General features: G+C 48.2%; 1 protein-coding gene across 3 annotated transcripts in view; it reads left to right on the forward strand.

Annotated features, from left to right (window-relative positions):
• LOC117226055 (extracellular serine/threonine protein CG31145) overlaps window positions 1–20,035 on the forward strand; it is a 118,713-nt gene extending 98,678 nt beyond the window's left edge. For all 3 annotated transcript variants that reach the window (XM_076525188.1, XM_076525189.1, XM_033480010.2), the window contains 5 exons: window positions 3,092–3,167; window positions 12,146–12,238; window positions 13,065–13,369; window positions 14,468–14,741; window positions 19,006–20,035. In XM_076525188.1, the coding sequence (XP_076381303.1) occupies window positions 3,092–3,167; window positions 12,146–12,238; window positions 13,065–13,369; window positions 14,468–14,741; window positions 19,006–19,207 (950 nt within the window). In that variant the 3' untranslated portion in view covers window positions 19,208–20,035. The remainder of the gene's footprint in view (window positions 1–3,091; window positions 3,168–12,145; window positions 12,239–13,064; window positions 13,370–14,467; window positions 14,742–19,005) is intronic.
• The last annotated feature ends 2,971 nt before the right edge of the window (window positions 20,036–23,006 follow it).

The raw sequence follows: 23,006 nt of genomic DNA on the forward strand, positions 1-23,006 counted from the left end.
CAACGGGAAGCCGAAGCAACAAACAAAACGGAACGCATAGGGGAATCAGACGCGTGGACATAAAATTAATCCGAAAAGTCCGGAGCAATGATCTTCTCTGTTCGAATGAATTTCTCTCCGGCCCATGAAGCCAGTCAATTAACCGGCGTTATTGTGACCGTGGCTTTGTGCTTAGTAATTGCTGGGACGCGGTTCATTGACTAACAATGCCGATCGGAGAACGGTGGTGGGAAGAGCGAAACAGATAGCGGTCTCGAAGCGGAACGTTTTAAAATTAGAGCTGGCACGGCGTTGCACGCGCAATTTCCGGCTCGATCGTCGCGTCGACTCTCGCTCGATTATTTATATTCGCCGTGCACACGCGTATCGCTCGGCTCTTTTTATCCGACAAGCCGTTTGAATGTCGTGCCGAAACGATCTCGCGGTTGCGAACAGATAAGGCGGTTCGTTCGCGACTATCAATTATTATACCACTATCTGGCCGCGGCCCGTCCGCGAAACAGCAGCGTATTATTACATCGCATCTGCGATCGCAGCGATGCCAACGCTCCTGGATGCTTCAATTGTTGCGAATTCTATGGAATTATCTAGCCATTATGGACGAACCAGAATTTTTTCGTTATTCCGCAACGATTGTAGGAATTTTTTAGACTTTGCTGTACCTTTGTTGAATATTCTTCGAATATTCGACTTTAGAATTGCAGATGAAGATGTTAATTGCGTTATTCGAAATCATTCACAATAGAGGTGCACATTTTCTACTAACTTGTGTAAAATTTTATATTTTATAAATTCGCATGAAGATTAGTCTTTTAAATGATATTGATGCCGGATTCTAGAAGAGTTAGAAGATCGTTTAGAAGATAAACGAACCCAATTTTTGTTCGGCCAAGGAATATGAATGAAAATTCCGGAGAAATCGAAGGATGCTGACGGATTTGCGTAATTTCGATCGCACCCCGATGATAGTTTGTTAAACAAATCGCGCGGCAAGGGAACGAAGTTAAATCAGCGCCAAGGAGTCCCCGGTCGCCTGGGATCCAATTATTAAGCAGTATCGGGCTGCCGTAGGAAATTAGATCGTCGATCAAAAGGGAGGGTGGGACAAAGACGCCGCCCGGGCATCTCGGTGACAAAGCGGGTCGATCCAAGTTGCTAAACAATAATTAAATTGCGCGGAGAGAGCGAGGGAGAGAGAGAGAGAGAGAGCTCCGGAAGGAGCGGAGAGAGAGAGAGAGAGAGAGAGAGAGAGCTCCGGAAGGAGCGGAGAGAGAGAAGAGTTGCGAGGCTGCCGGCATTCGATACTCTGAAAGCTGATTTCGATACGTAATCAGGATCCACGAAATTAGACGTTTAATCAGAGCGGAATCTCGACGACGCGACACAAGGCGAAAAACTTTGCCGGAATTCAATTCGTTGGAACAGAAATTTTTGTTTGTCCACCCCTGGCTCCTGATTCGCCATTCTGCATTTTCCTTCGGCGGTCGCCTCGTTTGCTCCGCTTAAGAAAATTACGCTAACTTGTTCCCAACTTTTTCTCCGTCAACTTTCCAGCCTTATTTTTGTATTTTCTGTTCGACGGAGAGTTTCCCATCGAACTATATCAATTTCTGTTAACAAACCAGTGGATCTTGCCACACTCGAGGGTATCAGAACTTTCCCATCCGTTTTTCCGATACTTCCCCGGCCTTTGTCCATCCAGCGACCTTCGAACTTTCCTCGAGTTCAAGGTGAACCTCTCGTACAGCCTTCACCGTCGACACCAAAGGTCTCGGTTATATGACTAAAAATAAATAGAAAATAATCGCGACACGAAATTGATATTGTCTCTGCCACTGTTTGCGCAACACGCTCGTGACTATTTCGCGTTTAGTTGCCGGTTTGCGTCATCGCCGACCCGATTCCGTCGACGATCTTCGCCGACCTTCTTCAAAATCTCTGATAAACACCGATGTTTTTAAAAAACTGCTTTACGCAACAGCCAGGAAATAATTGCCTCCATTAATCCTTTGTTTCGCTGGGAAAAAAAATGTACTCTCGTTTGCGGAAACGAACTATTTTATTCGCGAAATAAAAAGTGAAAAACCTCGCGTCTAGTTGCGAAGCAATTTCCGCATCGTTGGTCAGCAAGATTGGCGGAAGAATCGCGTCCGCCTCTATGTGTGGTGGACACGCCGGTCACAAAGTGTTAATGCGGTCCGGTCGCGTAAGTAGTTCGAGTCAATGACTTGCGCGACGCGACAGCACGTCGACGATTAATTGCCGCGCGTGATAAATCGACCGCGGGTAACCTGCGCGGCTGGTACCTAAATTAGGCATACATCATTTCTGAAATTGACACAGTGAACGACCGATCGATACGCCTCCGTGCATCTCTGCCAAGAATTTCTCCGCGCCGCGAAAAAATCGTTACAACGTCCAACAAATCCTGCAAGAATACGGAACCAGATATTCGCGGGACTCGTTGAAATTGATTCGCGGAAACAAAGGTCTTATTGCCACTTTTATGAGCTAATTTAAAACCGCTGTTTTTATCCGTGCTCCATAAATCCAGTGTCGCTACGCAATCGACATTGTGCCATTTCTAATCGTCGGACAAATCAAATTTTTTATGCAAAGTGAGAGCGAATTCGCGACTCGACGAGACGCTCGAAAAAACAACTTTCGTACTTTCCCGCGGCAGCGGACCACTTAGGATAATTTTTCGCGGGATCATCGGAAAGCGCCATTATCGGAACGAATGAATTAGAAATACTTTTGATGGTAGGGTCGTGCGATTCGAAGCGATTCGGGGCCGATAAGAGTAGCAGCCGTTCGGAATCGGTGCTCGACGAATGCACTCTGCTGATTATTGCTTGATATCCGCTCGCCGGCCGAGTGCAATTAGGCGGGGTTTAATCGCTGCGGGGCCAATCGAATCGAAAATCCACGATCGTTCCGGTGAAATCGAGCCGGAAAACTACTCCTAAGCAATTTGCGTGTTCCGCTCCCCGGGCAGGATAATCGTCAGCCCCTTTTTCCCCCTAACCGGTCCCTGGATAAACAATCTCTGGTTTTTACTCGAGGTTCCTTTTTCTATTTTTGTTCGCAGTCCAGAAGGAGGGTGGCACGCAGCTCAAGCTCGAGATCAACTATTCGTACATGCAGGCGCTCTTCAAGCCTATGAGGTGAGTGCAACTTCATTTCTCGCGAACTTGTTCGCTTTACTTCGATGTTCAGAGTCGTATTCATTCTTCATAGAAGATTCGTTCGATTTGGTTCCGTTTTAACGCGTTCGCTACATTGTCCAATTTTTTGTATACAATCTGCTCGATTTAAAAATATCAGAACGTTTCGGCGAAAGAATGCGAAGTGGTTCCCTTGATTATTAGACCGCGGATTTGTACATTTACGAGAGAAATGAGTAGATCGAATTAAAAACAGTCGTAACATTTAAAGACTTTGAAAAGAATTTTTTAAAACGAATAAATATCTGTGCAGACAATTTTTATTTTACCGTTCATACCAATGTGCATAAAATTGGGTCTACCAAATTCGTGTAACGTACGAACGCGTGTCTGCAATGCTGTCGGCGTTAATGAACATTTTCGAGGGACTTGCAGCTCCGTGGACCGTCGTTTGCCCACGAAATGTTGCAGTTTTTGTTGCGCGAGACGAGATCCTCGAAGAAGCACGCATTCTTTCTGAAAAGTTCGAGTACATCCCGCCGGTTAACCGAAGGAGTTGCGAGAGTTGCTCGAAAACCGGCGCTTATCTCTAGCGAACGCGTGAGAGCTATAAGTAACATTCGGCTCGGCGAATGCACTACTTAGTGTTACAAATGAACGCGCAAAACTTCGGGGATGAAGATAAGAGGGGAAAGTTTCGCGCCTTGGGACTCGGGTTTACCGCAGATTATTTTGACGGTAATCGAATCCGCGGGACTCTCGCAACCGCTTCCCGAAGTCGACTCGATAAAATCGCGGAGTCTCGTTGTTGGACACGTTCGTTCGAGGGATTAACAATTTATTTAATCGGCGAACTTGCGCGAACACGTTCCTGCGACTCGATCTCGCAGCAGTTGCATCCCTCTCTAACTTGGCTGTGTCATTGTCACCGAGAACAAAGCGGTCCTTTTTCAGGACAAAATTCATCCTCGATGCTTCTGGCAAATTTCTTGCTAATCACACAGTGTGTTTACCGATTAACAATTCTTTAATCACTCTATTTGCGAAGCGTCGAATACTAGGTCCTTCTCCGAAAAATCCGGCAGATAAAATTCAATGAAAAAATCACTCTTCAATTGGACGGATTGCTTTTAATTCCTGCTGCTATTTCCTGCGGTCGAGCGTGATGCGATGGCTGCTAATTTCCACTACCTACGAGTAATTGCAACCAATTTCTGCATTCTAGCGTTTAGCTAAAACAATTGCCACCAAGTTGCGCAACTATTCTCTTCGACCGAGCCAAATTGCTATCAACTTCAACCGCCGTTTTCTTCGACCGTGACACAATCGCACCCAATTTCCAAGTTCTCCTCCCGTTGGAACAGTCGCTGCTATAATAGATCGAGCTATTAATTTCGACCGTAAGGAACGTCGCTTTAAAAAAAGAGAATGGACTGGATGCTCGCAAAGGAGACGAGTATTTCGTCCTCGAGCACGTTTCCGTTCGGGAAACGTCGTCGAATAGCTCGGAGCCTAGGCCGAAGAAGCGGCGCATCCGAGAAGTCACGATCGACCAACCCTCGCGAAAGCGTTTCTGGGTCTGAGACAATGGGAGGATGTGACGTATCGCGTTTTTTTCTGAACGGAGAAAGCGAAAGAATGCGGGCCGGAGAGAAAGGGAGAGAGCGAGCACGGGCGATGATAATTGAGTAGAAGAGGCAAGGACAGTTCGAGTGGCTCTCTCTCACGGCACGAGGCACTTGGGCCTCCACTTATGTAATTGTGCTCGTAATCCCATCCCACGTAACTTCGTCAGCCGTGCACGATGCACCATGCACACCGTGCACACGCTGCACGCTGCACTGCGCGCGCAGAAAAACCACAGAGAAACCGCGCGACAGCCTCTCGGGGTGGAAGCCGAGGAAAAAAGGAGAGGAAACGGGAAAACACGCGACGATAATCCCATAATTTCGCACGGTGGCTAATAGCTTTTCCCGATTAAACCTCGTTACTTGTACCTCGATCCTCTGCTTGTTCTCCTTTGCCCGTTAATCTATCATTTTTCTGGGTCGCTTTTTCGATTCTATCACGAAATGAATCCTTCGTTGCTCCACGGAAACCTGCTGATTAGATTGTCCACACGACGTCTGCAATGCTCTTGACCGCTCGACACACGAATTAAATGAATTTCGCTGTGGTCAAAGACATATAATTATGAAATAAATTAACCTTTTCAGTGCTATGCGCGCTGTTTCGTAATGATCAAAGCTTTCGTCGAAGGCGAGAAAAAGCGAACGTGCGAAAATAATTTCGGTCGCAAAGGGTTGCGAATAAATTACGAATGCGAGGAAAGTACAAAAATCGTTGAAGCACCTTCGATGGAGCTGGTCGATGAGCGATCAGTCGCAGAGCGAGCGCAATAAACACGGCGGGGCCGATCTATTAAAGAGTAAAGAGCATGGAAAGTTCTCGGGGGCCATAAATTCGCGTGGTCCCCATCCGGCAGGGAGCCGATCGTTTCGAACGAGTTACCGAGGGCCAACGTTAGTGAACCCGTGCGCCAAGGGTGCGCAGGCGGTCGAGAGGAGAGGGAATAAAGTAGAGGAAACGTAATATCCCGAAGTGGAGAGAAAATTCGAGACAAGTGAGGGTCGTCGTCGCTTATTGCGACTCTTTTTATCTGTGCCGCACCTTTCGGCTCTTCTCGACGAGTCCTCCAGCCTCCCCGACACCCTCGCCGCCCTCGAAGCCAACCCCCGGCGCACACACTCGGCCCTTTAAACTTCCGGTCGGCCGAAGATTCCGCGATAAGTGGCCGAGAGGCCGGCTTAAACTCCGGTAATAAGTTCGGCAATAAGTTCCATGGAAAGTTTCCGGCCTCGGCCAACCCCGGCCAACCAACCCCGGTCGTCCATGGTCGTCGCGACGCCGACGCCACCGCCGCCGGGAGGGACAGAGAGGGAGAGAGAGAGAGAGAGAGAATTTGCCGAGCGAAATTGCGAGCGTCCCGACGCCACCAATCCCGCAATAAGCTCTCGTTATACGTTAAGGAGGACACCTCTTTTTCTCGTTTCGAAACGAACGAGCCCCGGCTTTCTTTCCTACTTCTACCGCCCGCCTCCGTTCGCCCCTCCGGAGATTCATTGAATGGACAATTTCTCGCGACGCTTCTCTTTCTCTCTCTCTCTCCACGGCAAATTATTTCTTCGAGGATCTTTTTATTGCGACCCGCGTGAAGGCCCTTTGATTGCGCACTTCGACCCCTACTGTACATCCTCGAGACGTCTCCTCAACGATTTTCGTCGACTTTTCCCTCCACGGAGCACACTTTTCCTTTACCTTTTACTCCTCGGACAAATTGTCCTAAAAATCGGCCGACTTCGGTTTCTTTTTTTTCAATTGCAGGAACCATAACAATCATCGTCGGACTCGCAACCCCTTGGCACAGAAATTAAGTCGACGTGGCCTCACGTACGATTTACTTTCTGATTTTATATACCAGCTGAAGAAACGAATACGTTGCCGGTGACATTAGCCGACAATGTTGATTTTAAATATGTTAAAAATATTTTCAAAGTCTTTTTGCATCAAGTTTTACATCTGAATATTTAAGAATTGTCTCCGAGTCATAATATAACCTATCGAGCAGCAACAGTCACTGACGTGCATTGCCTCGTACGAGCGAGCAGATCGAATTCTTCAATATCATTTATTCAAACACTTTTACGACAGAGGCTCTATAAATTGGAGAACGTTAAAATAAGAAACCGGCCGTTTTAGCATCATAACAGAAAGTGCAAGCTGACATGCCAGCTACATTTATGGATGCCTCGTCCGCGGTCGGTGCTATTTCCCGGCATCTCCATTTTAGACGGTCTTGAATTTTTCGACAGCAGATAACATTGATTACTGTCTCTTTCGACGTGTGCGGCTTCGGTGTCCGTGATCGGTCATTTTCTCCGAATAACGCATTAAATTTAGTCTCGCATATCGCGCACACGGACAAGCGTCTTCCGTTAACTAGTTACAGCTTGTTATTTTTGCACGGTCCACCGGTTACCGGCCACGGTTTATTCTGTTCCGCGAAGATTACCTTATACTCGCCGGCTCGACGTCGTTTATTATTTCATCTCGGCCGCGTATTTTTGTAACAAGTACGATGCGCTCTTTATTTTCACCGCGGAAGTGCACGGAGCCGCCGTGACGTGCCTCCACGAAAACATTAGGGCAGCTGCTGCGTTCATCCGACGTGTACAAGTTGCACTCTAAACAAATGCCGCATTAGCCGCGTTATTTTATTTACAGTGTACGGAAGTTCCCGCCCCCTTCGCCGCGGTAGAATATTCCCGCGAGAAACCGGCTCTCCAATTTCTGAAACGATCGCGATGTCCCGGATAAGAAGCATTTTCCATAGTTCGGTTCCCCGAATTCGAAAAAAACATCGAGTTTCCCTCGTCGCGCCGCAGTTGCCGAACGCGGTTCAGGCGTTCCCGTTATTCAATTTCGCGCGGAACTTTTCGCGTTCGAGTGCCGCTCGCTCGATTATTACAAACAAATTCCGGGTTTCCTCGTTCTCAGGAAATATCCTTCGATTAATCGCGGAATTCGTCGAACCCGATGCTCCGCGGATCGATCTCCTCCTCCACCGGGGCGGGGGCGCGTGTGCTGTAACGCGCGCAGAATTTCCGGTATAGATTTATCGAATATAGTCCGGTAATGCGTTCCATTTAACTCGTTAAAACGCGAATGGCTTCGCGGCTCGGCAGCTGCCATTTTTCTTCGGCGGTGCCACTCGCGGCCCGATCAAGCAGCAACAATTACCATCGACCTACATCATTACCCGGCTGTAATTAGCGTTAGGCCGCGCACGGTTTTGCGGACCGGCGGCCAAGTGCTTCTCCGATTTTTCACGAAAATTCCCGCGTCCGTTTAAATTGCCCGGAATTATCCACGAGTGGCTCCGAATTCGTGCTGAAAAAAAAATCAACAGTAATCGGTCCCCCGTTCCTCGGCCGATGATCCGGCGCCGGTCATTATTTTCGACCGCCTACGCGAGCCAAAAGATTCTTTCTTCGAATAACCGATTCAACAGCCAGAAATTCGACGATTTCGAATACGATTTCGAATCCAGCTTGTCCGAATCAGGTGTCGTCGCGTAGCGATCGAGGCGACGAAAGGACAGCGAAAAGTAGCGAGCAATGGCACGCACGGTGCGCGCCCTTATCTCCGAGGTCGTCGTGCTCCAGATGCTAAACACGACCCATAAATCAGAAAGTTCGCCGGGAAGGAACAATTAATATTCCCGAAACTGGCAGAATAAATTCGACGGTGGGTCGTATAACGGGTTCATTTGAATACGCCCAGTGTGACGGGGAGGTCTTACACCGGCGCGTAATTATTCCGGGCAAACGCCGGTTATCTTTTCCACACACTTTGCCGAAACGGCCGGGGGAGAGAGAGCAAGCGGGAGAGGTAAAGGTTCGGGCCGAAAATTCGCCGAAGGAAGCTCTCGGTAAACAAAATTATGCTCGGCGAAGTCGGAAGGTCAGGAGATGAAGCCGAGTCTGGATGGCTGGTTGGCTGGATGGCTGGATGGCTGGATGGCTGGCTGGTTGCCTCGCGACGCCAGTTAACTTTTAATCAGATGCAAATTACGCGCTAATTACCCGGCGACCGTCGTATTAATTAGCCCGGCCTGCTCGGAAAAGTTCCTAGTCCCGGCCAGCCGCGGCACACGGCTTTTCCAAGTCCCGCTGCTTCGTTTCTACTCGTCGCTGTCTCGGCTGCTGCCATATCTCCAACGAGCCTCCCGTGTCCCGTGGCATGTTAACGGGGCTATTAGGCGACAGAGGGTGCTTCTTTCAGCCGGAGAAAAATTATTGAATTTTTTTGCAAAGTTTTTACCGGTCCGTATCGTTCCGCAGATGTCGTATCGTCTCTCGATGTTTTTAAATATGTATTTCGATTTTCTCGTCAATTCTCGGTAACCCTTTCTGTCTGCGAAAATCTGCAGATATTTTCCTGCGAGTTAGGGCTGTTCCTACTTGCTGGTATCGATCGCCAGATTTTTTAAAATTTTTGTTACCTCGTCGTCGATCGACGGTGGCTCTTTTTCTCTGCAGAATTTTTCAGATATTTTTTGGCGAGTTCAGGCCGGTCCCCGATATAATATCAATCTTCCGAAGACTTCGCAGCATCGCCGCGATTCTCCGAAATATTTTCACTTTGTTATCAATCGTCTTTAGCCGCGTATCTAAAACGATTCCGCCATGGAAAGTCAGCGGTGATCCTCCTCGACAATGGATGTCTTCCCTTATCCGAGAGGTCAGACATTTCGGCCATCTATTTTCTATTTTCCGTTAGATAATTTCTTTCGTGAGACGGTGAAGGATTTTCCATTCGAAAATAGATCGCTTCTCTCTCTCTCTCTCTCTTTCTCTCTGTCGGCAATCTATAGTTTGTTTGATAAAGCACGGGTCATCTATTTTCTACCAATTGGCCAGAATAATTTGCAAACCGTTCCCCTCGATTAGCCCCGGAAAGGAGATTTACGGTATCTGGGACCAATAAGCAGCACAGCTTACGCGATCTTCGAGTACGAATATATGAAACGATTCGAAGTCGTCGATCTATTATCGCCGACACGGCAGTCTCGACCACCTGCAACCTTTCCTAGCATCGATAAAGCGACGCTGTAAAACGGTGAACTTCTCGGCTGACATTTGCGCGAGGGAATCGTCGAAATTCCCTGGAAATGTAGTACGAAAACGCCGCCTCGATGACGATGAATTAACTAAACATTTTTGATCGTGCATTAAATCTTTCGCCCCCGTTTCTCTTTCGGTGTACACAATTCATACATTCTTTCGTCGTGCATTCGTTACAAATTTTGCGCAGTTCGTCGTACGTTTTTTAATAAGCGTCGCGCTCGAATATCAAGCACGATATACCACAATGAAATCGTCTCGTCTTATTTTTGTAGGACTTCGAAGCGGATTTTTCCATTGCTCCGCAAATATTATTCATCGCATGCGTTTCGGTTCGGTCGGCTCCATCGCGCAGAATTTCGATTAAGAATAATTGTCTTCGAGGTTCCGCTATTATTTACATTCCCATCGAGTCCCGTTGGAACACGGTCGTTCAACGTCAGTACATCGCCGGAATTCAGGCTTCTTGTTTCCCTCGCCGGTATTCCGCAAGAAAAGGTGCGCACGTACGCGAAGGATTCCCTCGGGATGTCTTTTTTATTTATCGCCGTCGACTTCCACGATGGAGCCGGCTAGCAAAGCGGCAGAGAGGGGAAGACAGGGAACATAGCGTTTTCTTCCACCCACACACTCTCTCTCTCTCCGGGCTGCCTCGTATCGCTGTGTTTTCCCGAGGAATCGTCTCCTTTTAGATTCCGACGTCTCCGGCGCTCCTTCGGTCGTACGTGACGCGCCCTTGAACGGGAAAAATATTTTTCCAGAAACAACGGGAAACTGCAGGCGAACGTTCCGTCGTCGAGAATTACCTTTCCCGACTGTCTGAATCGACTTCCCTGCGCGACACTATTTTCCAATCGTTATTACATTATTTCGTTATCACATTTCAGACTCCGCAATTAACGCTATTCTTACCGCAGACTTCGAAAAAACAGCTAATAGAATTTTATTTGATACGATTTCTTGCGTTCGATCTCACTTACAAATTCTCCTAAAATGATTATAAAATTACTTTGCTAGGAATAGACGTCGTGGTATGTTTTTCACTAACGCGATCGGGCTTGAGTCTTTTTTTATTGTTCTAGACTTTGATGTAGGGTAATTTAGTATAGGGTAGCCTGACCACTTTGGTTTCGAATTTCGCTTGGGGTTATAGGTCAGGATGAGGTGCAAAATTTTACGCGAATAAAAGGTTTCGAACAAATCCTGTAAATTAATTCCCGAAAATTCACCGTTACGAGAACATCTCTACGATTTAGCTTTTAACTGTTGGAACACGAGGACGAAGATTTTCCGCCGTTGTTTTCGAATGCAAGGTGTTATTCGTCGACGATACAAGTTCGCAAGAAAGCGGATACCACTTTCTGTTTCCACTTTCTCCGTCCCTCCGCGCTTTCAGGAGAACTTCCCCCGCTCGTCTGTTCTCATTGGTAAAGCTCGGCGATGCCCTTGAACGGAAAAGTATTTCCCGGGAAACGACAAATTTCCCTGGGGCTTCCATGGATCCGCGAGGCGCGGCGCGCCCGCGAAAGACATTTCGGCACGTGTGCGGCTCCCACGGTTTTTTTACGGATTGCGTGGGCTGAAACGCGAGAAACATATTCGCGAATTGTTTCGGCGCCTCGTCGGGATACGCGTTTCTCTTCCGGAAAATATTTTACGACGATCGGAATCGCGGACGAAATTATTTTGTCGTCGCCGCTGCGGGAAACGCTGAGCAGAATCACAATAAAAGCGTCCGTGGCTTCCGGCCTGCGCTAATGCGACTTAAATCGCATTCGGAAGTATTACAGTGGCGTAATTATTGTCGATTAGACCGCGGAGGTGTGCGATTTCATTGACTCTGTGCAAATTTACGGCGATTCTGTATCATTTATTATTTATTCAAGTATTTTCCACTAAAGAGTCTCTAAACTTTGTCGAACGCGAAATAAGGAAACGATCATTTTGACCGTTTCAGCGTTGATTAAGGGAAATTTGCTTTCCTCCGCGAGTAGCTTTCATAAATTGGACGAGGTCTGTTACAAATTGCATCGATTCGCTTCGACGATGCCTGCATGCGCGAAGCTGATTTTTATTTTTCCGTCGGGACGTCGGTAATTGTTCGAATCGGTTACAGGATTCGCTCACTCGACCGAGTAGAAAGAAATAAGGGAGAAGTTAATATTTCTAGCGACAGATAAGGATGCGTTCGCGTTCCCTATCGGCTCGACGATCCCCGACGATCTGTAGGGCCTTATACGTGCCACTGGAGCTCGAGTGTTTTGGTGACAAGAGTGTTTGTTTCTGCGACAGGTTTCCTCGGGAGCAACAGACTCTGCCGAATCACTTCTATTTCACCGACTTCGAGAGACACACGGCCGAGATCGCAGCCTTCCATTTAGACAGGTAAGAAAATACTCGTGCCACCGTGCTCTCGAGCACGCCGGTTCTCAAACATCGTTACTGCACTCGGTCGTTCCCCCTTTCCCCTTGTCCCGCGGTTAATCAAATTACGATCGGTGGCCTGCGAGCTCTTGTCGAGAAATGGGAAAAAAATTTATTCGCTGCAATTACTTTGCGAGCAAGCGGCGCGAACTGACATTCGCGAATTAAATCGGGAGAAGCTTCGGCGAACCGTATTGACCCAGTTTTGCAATACTTTGCACGGTTGAGACAGACAATTGACTCTTGTTATTCAACGAATTTTCGAATGTAATAAGAATAGATAAAGAATAATACAAATAATTTTCCTCGGGGAACTGGACTTCAAAGGATCAAATAATGGGAAAAATGGGCTACGAATCCTGATTCTTTTTTTATATATGTATACAATTGAATTACATGTTTGCTACATCTAGAATAAAATATAAAATCGAACGATTGATACTTTCAATAGTCTTCGAAGTCAAATTAAAGTATTTCATTTAATCAAGTATAAGATTGAAAAGTTACATTACGGCCCTATTAAGAATCGTTCCCGAATATTCCGCGAACGTTCACAATAGCAGAATCCTCAGGAAACGCTCTAAGAGAGAGAGACGGAGAGCTCGAGAAACGCGCGCAGTCGGTGAAAATTCCTCGGTAATTTCGGTTCGTCGATCAGACCGCCGGGAGAGTTTTCCTAATCCGATCGAAAAGTTTTTCCACTCGACGAGAGAAAGGGAGAAGGAGGAAGAGAGAGAAAGAGGTAGAGTAACAGTTTGCTGCAGCGATTCGAACGATTTGTTTGCAGACTGTTGGGATTCCGGAGGGCGATGCCAGTCACCGGTCGAACGTTGAACCTGACGACGGAGATTTATCAGATCGCCGACGGCGAGCTCCTGAAGACCTTCTTCGTCAGTCCCGCCGGCAATATCTGCTTCCACGGCAAGTGCAGTTATTACTGCGATACGGCGCACGCGATTTGCGGAAATCCGGACACCCTCGAAGGGAGTTTCGCGGCGTTTCTGCCGGATAAGCCGTTCGCTGCGAGGAAAGCCTGGCGACACCCCTGGAGAAGGAGCTACCACAAACGCAAAAAGGCGCAGTGGGAGCACGGTGAGTGGTCTAGATCGCGAGACGACGTCGTCTCGACGCCAGGAAACATTCGATTAACCCGTTCGCATCGTTAGCGCGTGCTCTTGATTTCCCCGCTTTCGAACAACTTCATCGAGAGAAGCTAAAAGAGCGTTTGGTTTGCTCGTTTTGTCGCTTAATTTCTCCGGCTACGTACAACCTCTCCAAGAAAAGTTAAACAAGCTTTGGGACGCGTTTCCGCGTCGCGAAAGAAAACGAGAAAGAATTAATGTGGAATATATGGAAACTTGTATTAGAGAGGTAAAGTTAAATTGTTTTTTTCTTCCACGCCAAATTTGCGAGGGTCGCCGACAGGATCCCTGCGACGATGACGGACTCGGGAAGACGGTGACCCCTGACTCTCCATTTTGTTTCATCTCGATAGCTGAATCGGTTGCCGAGATATCGGGCTTTAAAGCGTGCATTTGAAATGTACGGAGGGATGGGGGATGAATGAGAGGCGCAGGGATTCTTGGAAATACCGTGGCCTAGTTCTTTTTTCCGGGAAATGCGTACGTTACCGGACTGCCGGCGATGGTGTGGTGGTGACGTTGGTGTGCGTGCATGTCGGTGTTAGTGGAAACTGCTGACTCGGCGTCTGTAGCTGACCAGAAGCTCGGCACGTGCCCCTGGTTTGCGGCGGGTCTCGGTGTTCGGGACGATTTTTCCGAGTGGAACGCGTCCGGTTTATTAAAACGAATCGTTTGCTCGGACGTCTAGGGAATCGGTGGTCGTGTCGATACGAAACAAGGCGGGTTACGAATAAGAGGCATCGCTGCATCCAACGCCACCAGTTGCACGCGGAAAGCTCTCGCGCCGCCTCGATGCCAGCTGCTCGAACTATCGCTAATTTAAATTTAAAATGCACGCGTGCCGCGCGAACGTTTAGATACACCGGCGGGATAATGTTCCTCGAAATACATATTCCCGCTGATTAATCGCAGCCTTGTCGAGCTTGCACGAGGCTCGATTATTTTTAATTCAAATGTTGCTCTCCGTGCGCGCGCGCCGTAATTACGTTTCGTATTAAATCTTCGCGATAACGTCGTCGCTGAGCGCGGTATTTCGAAATGCTTCCAGATTCCGATTACTGTTCCCTGGTGAAGGAAATCCCGCCGTACGACAAGGGTCGAAGGCTCCTCGATCTGATGGACATGGCCGTCCTGGACTTCCTCATGGGGAACATGGACAGGCACCATTACGAGACCTTCAAGATCTTCGGGAACAACACGTTTCCTCTACACTTGGATCACGGCAGGGGATTTGGGAGACCTTTCCACGACGAGATCTCCATTCTGGCGCCCATATTGCAGTGCTGCATGATCAGGCAGAGCACCCTCGGCATCCTGCTCAAGTGAGTTCGCCGTCGACCCTCGGACAACCGCGGATCTTTTTATTTCGATCCCATCGGGGCCCGGTCGAATCAATGAGATCAGTGTCGCCCGCGACGGAATTCGCACCCTCTGGAGCCCGCTTTAAAATTCTATCGGTGCCGCGTAAATCCCAGGTCGATCCACAAATCAAACTCCCTCGCCTTCGATTAATTTCTCGCGACCCTATCGAATCCCGCGGGGAGAGAGCCGTCGATCTTCCTCGCGTTCCTAATTCCGCGATCGTATCGACGCGCGCCCGGGATGCTGAATGCTGGGAAAAGGCCTCGCAGGGAAGACGAAGTGCGAAAAAGGGCGGCGAGGGGGGGATCGATCCGATGAAAATTTACAATTCGGAGCACCGGCGGGGCGGCCTCTCCCCGCGGGTTTCGAAAAAGAGAGAGTCGGCTCTCGCTCGTGCCGCCCCGCCGCGCCGGGAGAACTTTACGAGCCGCGCGGCCCGGAGGGAGCCGGCGGGTGCCGCGAGCGCGGATAAGGCGGATTTCGGAGTGAAACGTTTTACCAGAATTGCCCGCCGGTACCTTCGCTCGTGAATCTCCGCTTTGATGCGAATTCACGGGGACGGGCTTTTTACGGCCGCGATAAATTCGACGAGGAGCGGATTTCGTCGACACGCGTGCAGAGCTACGCGGTGACCGATGCTCGGTCATCCCGGGCCCGCGATTATCGATTCGAGGGGTCGGGGCTGGACAGGATCCGCGATGTTTAAGCTGTCGTTACGACCCGCTAACTCGAACCGCCGGATATCTTCCCCGACGCGTATCTCGATCGCGTATTTCGCCGTGTACTTCGACGCGTATTTCGCCGCGACACCCGCCCGCTGTGTTTCTCGATAAAAATTGAGCACCCCGCAGATTGAATTCCCCGAGACACGGCGCGTCGCCTCGATTCCCATCGAAGATACCGCTGAATTCTTTAACCCTTTGCCCTGCAACCACGGCTGAGAGACGCGGTCGGATAATCGGGCCCAGAAACGAGAGCCGCGGTGCGTTAGTTGGAACAAATATGAACTAGTTAGGCGTATGTTAGAATAAGAGATATGCGTTTTGGGTCTTTTTCGTTTTCCGTCCTTTAATCGTTTAAACTATGGAACCCAACACCATCGAAATCAAAGCCATCAAACTGTGTAAAGTTTGTACGAGACTTATTATAGTTCATAAAACTATAAAACTATTAAATCGTAGGGTAAGGGTTTAACCCTTCGCGGTTCAATTCAGTTTTCTCATCTCGTGCCCGACGAGCTGTGTCCCCTTATCGCCGCTCAACATCTTGCCACCCCCGACGACCGCCACGGGGATGATCTTTAAATCCTTTCGCAGCCGTTCTACACTTTGTACCCTCGGATTGGATACAGGCCTTTTTCGGTAATTGTTTCTGCGTTAAGAACATTTATCGGGAACAGTCTCGCCGGCTGTACTGGAAGCAGAGATTTTTGAGAATTTATTCTTAACAAACCGACCGAGCGATAGCTTTGAAATTTTTAGGACATCTTGTCGCACTATCCGAGTGTTAAACGCAATTTTCGTTTCTCGGAGAAAGCACTTATCTTGGGAGTTGAAAATATTCATCTGAAAAGGGTGTCACGAATGACGCGCCTGGGAGTGGGGTGATCTACGAACATTTTTGTCTAAGAACTCGACGAACCAATTACTTCGACATTTTCTGGGTACTTTAGTCTCGCAATCGAGTTACCAAAAATCAATTTTCATAGTCCGACAATAATATCTGTAGTCAAGATAGAAATAGTGTTCGTCGAACCCGTTAGAGGCGAGAGCAGAGTACGCGGTTCTTCGACCGAAGCCAGCGTCCCGAATCAATGTACATTTTCGCGAACCGTTTAATAATTGCTCGACACTGCAGATATCTTCTTTCGTTCCCGACGCGTCTCGAGAATAGAATGAAATTGCATTTAAACTCTGTCATCTTGGCACTTCGGCCGGTCGATGTGGTGGCTCTCTCTCTCTCTCTCTCTCGCTCTCTCGAGCCGGAATCGTGTGCTGCTCGTTGAGGTCGCATTAAAGAAGCCCACACGCCGCCCATTAAACCCGATATTATAGGATAATTGCATCCTGTGTCTGCTACAATGCAGCTACTTCGTCGTATCAGTCACGGTTGCTTCTTTCATTATTACTTCGTTTTCATTCAATCCCCCATTCAGTCGCGTACCAACAATACACTGGCCAAGTTGCGCCGCTGTTCTTTGAATACATTATTAAACTCTGAAATTTGTATATATACGTATATATACATATACATATACTTATACATACATATATATGTATATCTCCTGATTAATTGCCCTAACGAGACAGAGCCCGGTGTGCGCGCGTTCATCGTATAGCTCGCAATCCGAAATTCAAATTTTTACGTGCAGCGTCGTGCAAACTCTGATTGCATTCCGTGGAACGAGAAACAAAGTAAATTGGAGAAACGGTGGCTCCGGTGTAACGAACTTATGGAATTATTTTCATGGGTAATTGAGTGGTCGATTCGCGGGAAAACAGACTGCTCGATCGTAGGAAGTTGTCGCGAGTAGGCAAAATTCTCCTAAAATTCACGGTAAATTGTCCCTAATTTTCCTACAGCTTTTAGACAAAAATGGACAATTTGGAAGTAGGAGATACGATCATTCGAGCCTTGCACTTCGTTTTTATAATTATCAATCGGCAACTATAAAAGTGAGCCGCGAGACTCGAATAATCGTGTCTCCTCTTCCCAAATTATTGTTTAGAAATTGCAGGAAAATTAGGGAGAATTTACTGCACAATGTATCGAATAAAAAAAGGCCGGGAGAATTGATTACACTTCCCGCGGAACTTCCGGATGATGGACCTCGTCTCGAGCTTCGATTAAGTAAATACTCGGAGGAGCTGTCGTCCGGGGTCATCAATTTCCACGGCGACCATAATCGTTCAGACGGTATAAAAGCTGTTCGATCGAGTCTTTATCCCTCCGACGACGCGAGTCCGCTTTTCTCCTCTCCCTTGTGACATCGAGAAGTAGCCGGCCAGAAAAGTACTTTTATCCGCTTGCCTCTTCCAGGATGCGTCCTTAAACATACATACGGCCGCCTGCATACCGGGTGTGTCCCTAGAAAGCTATTTAAACTGGCGACATCGTCGAGTTCGGTCCGCGAAACATTCGCGAATCAACAATTTCTTCCAGAGATCGATTTCTCGGACGAATCGTTTTGCTTTCGGTCGTGGAAAATCCGTCGCTTCGCGATCAGAAATTCGTCCTCGGTTACTATCTGTCTCGCCGTGTATACGACGCAAAGAGCATCGTAGAGCAGTCGACTTAAGCCGATACTTTATTCATCGCCTCCATTACCCGCTTCGCTCTCCCAAAAATCTCTCGCGAAACTCGCGCGGATACTCGGCTCGGCCGCGATAATAAAATAATCGTCGAACAGTTCAGGAAACCCGATCGCGTGCATTTTCCCAATCGGGGAAGGTCCGTATCTTCGGGCGGAGGGGGGGAACTTCTAATTACGCGGAATTAGCATTTTTATTGAAAAATTTCTTTCCTCGCCGATCGATCCGGAGGGTCACGTTTTTTAATCTTTCCGGTCCGTCGTCGAGAACGACTTCCGCGGATTTGCATGTTTATTAAAAAAAACGGTCGACGGATCCGATTCGGCGGGTATCGACGGTTCTCGAGCTCGCCAAGATCGTTCGTGTCCTGTTCTTCTCGTCGACAAAGTCGAGCAGCGTTGAATACACCTGGCGAGGCGAGGCGAGGCGAGTCGAGTCGATCAAAGCCGTCTCATTGTTCGGTTTCGACACTCACTTTCACTGGACAGGGAAAAAATAGTTCTCCGCATCCCGCGGCCGTCATTCAGAGCCGCGACAGCACAAAAGGGGAAGAAAAGGGGACGGAGCGCAATTTTTGCCGCGAACGAGTGTCAACCGCGTCGCTGTTTCTATTTCCCGGTTTACCGGACCCGTTTTGTTCCGGCAAGCGCGCAGAAACAATACAAATTGTCTGCCGTAGCAGCGTCGTGCTTCGCGGAAACGCCGACAGAAAAACTGCGAAGCAGCGAATTAATTGAAGCGCGTCCATCGGGACACCGAAAGTACTTCTATCGGAATTTTCGGTCCCTCGAATCCGCCCGCGAAAATGTATCTTCTTCGATTCGGGAAGAAGTGAAAGAACGTTTCGCGCGAAGACGAAACTTCGTAGAAACGTTCTTAACAGAATCGAAGCTTTCACGGTTTTTGTTTTCAGGTTCCACAACGGGCCGATGCGTTTGAGCGAGGCGATGCGGGAAAGCATGGCGAGAGACCCCGTGGCGCCGGTTCTATGGGAGCCCCATCTGACAGCCCTTGACAGGAGGGTGCGCGTGATACTCCAAGCGATCAGGGACTGCATAAATCGCGAGGACTCGAGCCAGGTGGTCCACGAGAAGACCGAGGAGGGCGCGTCCTAACCCTTCCTGCAGTTCCAGGTGAAAGAGACATTGAAATCGTCGCTGAAGAGAAGAACGTCGAATGAAAACGATACAGCGAGTTAATCGCGACGGTGCCTCGTGTTCGTTTGTAAAAAAGAAACCCTGTACAAAGTCTGTAAAAATGTCTGCGTGCGAGAGTGAACCGTGAGAGTTTCTTACACACCCCGCGATCCGGGAAACTTTCCGTTCGAACATTGTTATTCTCGCGTTCGTTATCGATTAATTTCCATCGAATCGCCGGATTTCTATCGTCGAGCTTCGAATCCCGCTTCGCGATATAACCGTGTTCGATTCGTCGATTCGATATCCTACTTTCCATTTCACCGTTCTCGCAACTTTTCGCGAGAACTGTACAAAAAAGCCTGTACATAGTGTACGTATGATGAACGTGGGCGCAGTTTTCGAATCAAAAACCATTTGCAACGCCCCCGCTTTCCGTGTACATACAGAGAGAGACTAGAGAACAAAGCGCTCCGAGCTGGAGTATTTTCGAATTTGTACTCGCGCTCGTGTTCTACTCGTTGTTCCTCGTTCTAAGAAAGAAAGAAAAAAAGGCCGAAGCGCGATCTCCGTCGAAGCGACTCATTAATTCGAGCCTCGGTTTCCCACGAGGACGGCGTCGAACATCGTTGCGAATCGAACGCGCGCGCGCGTTCCGGCTGCGTGGATGTCACGATGCGTGAGAGGTCTTTTGTAAGAGCGTGCTTTTCATACGCGTGTGCGTCCGTGACCGTTTCCAAAATGCACCTGTAACCGTAAGTGTTTTTTTCTGGGCAATGAGGAAAAGAAATGAGCTCTGTTCGAGAAGTCTTGGTGTCGTCTTGTCGCTTCCCCGCCCCCGTCTTTCGCCTTCCCTTCCCCGCCGACAGGTAAGATATAATTTCTTAATCATCGATCGTCGGCCAAGTCGCCGCCGAACCCTTTCACGTTTCTCGATCCTTTGATTTTCCAATCGTCGTCGGTGCCACCCCTTGATATCGCGAACAGCCCTCTGGCTATTGGAAGGTGAAATCAGTTTCCCCGTAGTGAATCTGAAAGGTCCGGAGGGGCAGGTAATTGCGCGAAGATTTAGTACAGCGCCGAGGCACTGTTTTCGACAACGGTCGGCGAAAACAGGCGGTAACTCTCTCTCTCTTCGAGGTGCCCGGAAACGATAGCTCGTGCTCGCGAAAGAATCTCGAAAATTTCAAACGAAAAGCGAGCCTTACTTTCCTTCGGAGCTCGCGGTCGCGACAATTAAACGGACTTCGGACGCCGAAGGGAAAGCGAAACGAATTTCATTTCCATATCCGCGCGCGAAAAGTGGAAATAGCAATTTGTAGAACGCTCTCTCCCTCGCTCTCTCTTTCTCGCTCCCCCTCTGGCCGACTTGTCGAAACAACATTAAACGGGAACTGCAACGAAATTACGCCGACTTCCACTCGCAATTAAGCGGCACGGGCATCGGAGGATCATTAAGCTCGCTTTGAGTATCGGGGACCGTGTTTTTGAAAAGTGTTTCCGATGGAATAACGTTTGTTTCTCTGGGAAAATAGGATGTTCGCGATCGCGGCAGGATTTTCGCCCAAACGAACGCCGGCTACAAAATCTAATGTCTGACCAGCGCCGGACATTTCTGCTTATTCCTGTTTCGTACTCCGAAAGCTTTGTTCGCTTTGTTGCGTCCCGCTACAGTAAATTCTTCGTAATTTAACGCTCTGATTGTACACATAGACGATTTGGGAAGAGGAGATACGATTGTTCGAGCTTTGCGGCTCTCGCTTTTTATTGTTACCGATTATCAACAATTGTAAAATCTCCTCTTTCAAAATTCACCATTTTTGTGCACAATTTGAGCAGCAGGGAGAACGTTCTGTAATTTGCGAAAAGTACCGTTGAAATGTCCACTTAACCCGTTGCCGCACCATTTTCCTCATAGTTGCGATGATTAGCAGTGTTTCGACTGTAATAATTTCTAAGAAGAAAAAAGATAATTTAAATTTATCGCGTGTCTACATTTACTAAAATGTTTAAATACTGCCGACAAGAAATCAGAATTTTATTCAGACCGAAGAGAAAGAGGAATAGCGTTCATATTTAACAGATTATTACCAGAAATCTTCATCGCGTGTGTCAGACTCGTCAAAGTAAGGCAAGGGGTTAAATCCTAGTTTAATTCAAGCAACATAATCGCAACGCGACACGTTGAACGATAGAGTTATCGGTTCATTCCGAGAACTGTTCTCGAAGAAAACAAACTTCGGGGACAATCAGTGTCCGGTCGAAGAGATGCTTTTCTCCTTGTCCTGTTTTTAGCCGAAGAACAACCGACCGGTTCCCGAAACTGGCACGAGAAAGCGGGATTACTAGATCATCGCAGGAGCTGTTGACAAAGGAGATAGAGGTCACGGAGCAAGGGGTGGGGAGGGGGGCTGATCAGTGTCGGAATTTTCTAGCGAATCGGGTTTCCAAAGCTCGGAAAATATTTGTTTTCCCCCGGCGAGGTAGGATTTCGTGAATTTTTAGACGTTCGTCACGGCGAAGTTACTTGTTTACCGTGTTATTTTTCGATGGAAGATTCGAGCTGTCGTGACAGCGCGACGCGGCGCGCCGCGACGTCAGACGGCGAGAACGAGGCTCCCCTAGAATGTTTCTCGCAACGTTGTTCCGACGATGATGGTTCCGCGCAGATATCCTCGCGGAAAGTTGCCGCTTTATTGTCGATGCCAGCCAGCACCCTTATTCCGGGAAAGTTTCGCAAGCCGTTGCGAAGTTTTCTCGCCCTCGCGTGAAAAGGTGAACGGTGAATTTTCCACGGAAGATCAATAAAGGGAACCGGACACACCGAAACTTTTTCTTCTGTCGCCGCGAATCATGCATACGATCGCGGGGATCGTTAAGCGAGCGCTCCGAAGGCTTCTCGCTTCATCCAAAGACCTTTCAAACTTCGCATCGATATCCGCGTCGGTTGTCATCGTCGATTCGATCGATAACAATTTCCAGATGCCGCTCCTGTAAAAGAACAACTTCTTTCTCGCCGGAAACTATTTGGTTGCGTAACAAGTCCGTTCGCGAACCTCCGACGCCTAGGAAAAGACGAGAATTAGACGAATTCGAAGCGATAGTTCGGACCAATCTTGAGATACGTTCTCGCGGGGCTATTTCTATGCAACTTGGCTCAAATGAAAGCTGGAACTGTCTACTTTAAGATAGAGCAGATTAGAATACGATAGAATGACGAGATCATTTTGAAAAATTCAAAGGAATCGACCCCCTCCCTTACATCGTGGGGTTTGCAAGATTTAAATAGAGAAGTTCGGATGGATTTTAAGATAGGTTCCGGTGGAGCTATTTCCATGCAACTTAGCTTAAATGAAAGCTGGAAGCGTCTTCATCGAGATAGAGTAGATTAGGCAGAAATTGTATAACAAGCTCGTTCGGGGTCGGTGATCGCGCGGTGCTGTATTTTCTTACAAAAAAACGCGACTTATCGCGCAACCTAATAGACGAACGATCGGACTTTCCGGCGAGCTTTCGGCTCGAGGAATATCATGTTTGCGTATAATACGGCAACAGAACGCATTTACTTTCGCGTCGATCGCAATTAAAGCAAACAGATTAAAGGATCAGGCCGGAGGACGATCGGTGGTTCGATCTCGATCAAACGTGATTGAATCACGAAATCCGATTAAAGCCGTGGCGTGTCCATCGGTATCAGAGGGATTACAGTTCAAAAACAATCGTCTGAGTGGCTAAGGTGACGTTGCAAGCAGCTCAGGATCCCCAATCAGTCTTGGTA

This window comes from Megalopta genalis, chromosome 11 (assembly GCF_051020955.1).
Source record: "Megalopta genalis isolate 19385.01 chromosome 11, iyMegGena1_principal, whole genome shotgun sequence".
NCBI lineage: Eukaryota > Metazoa > Arthropoda > Insecta > Hymenoptera > Halictidae > Megalopta > Megalopta genalis.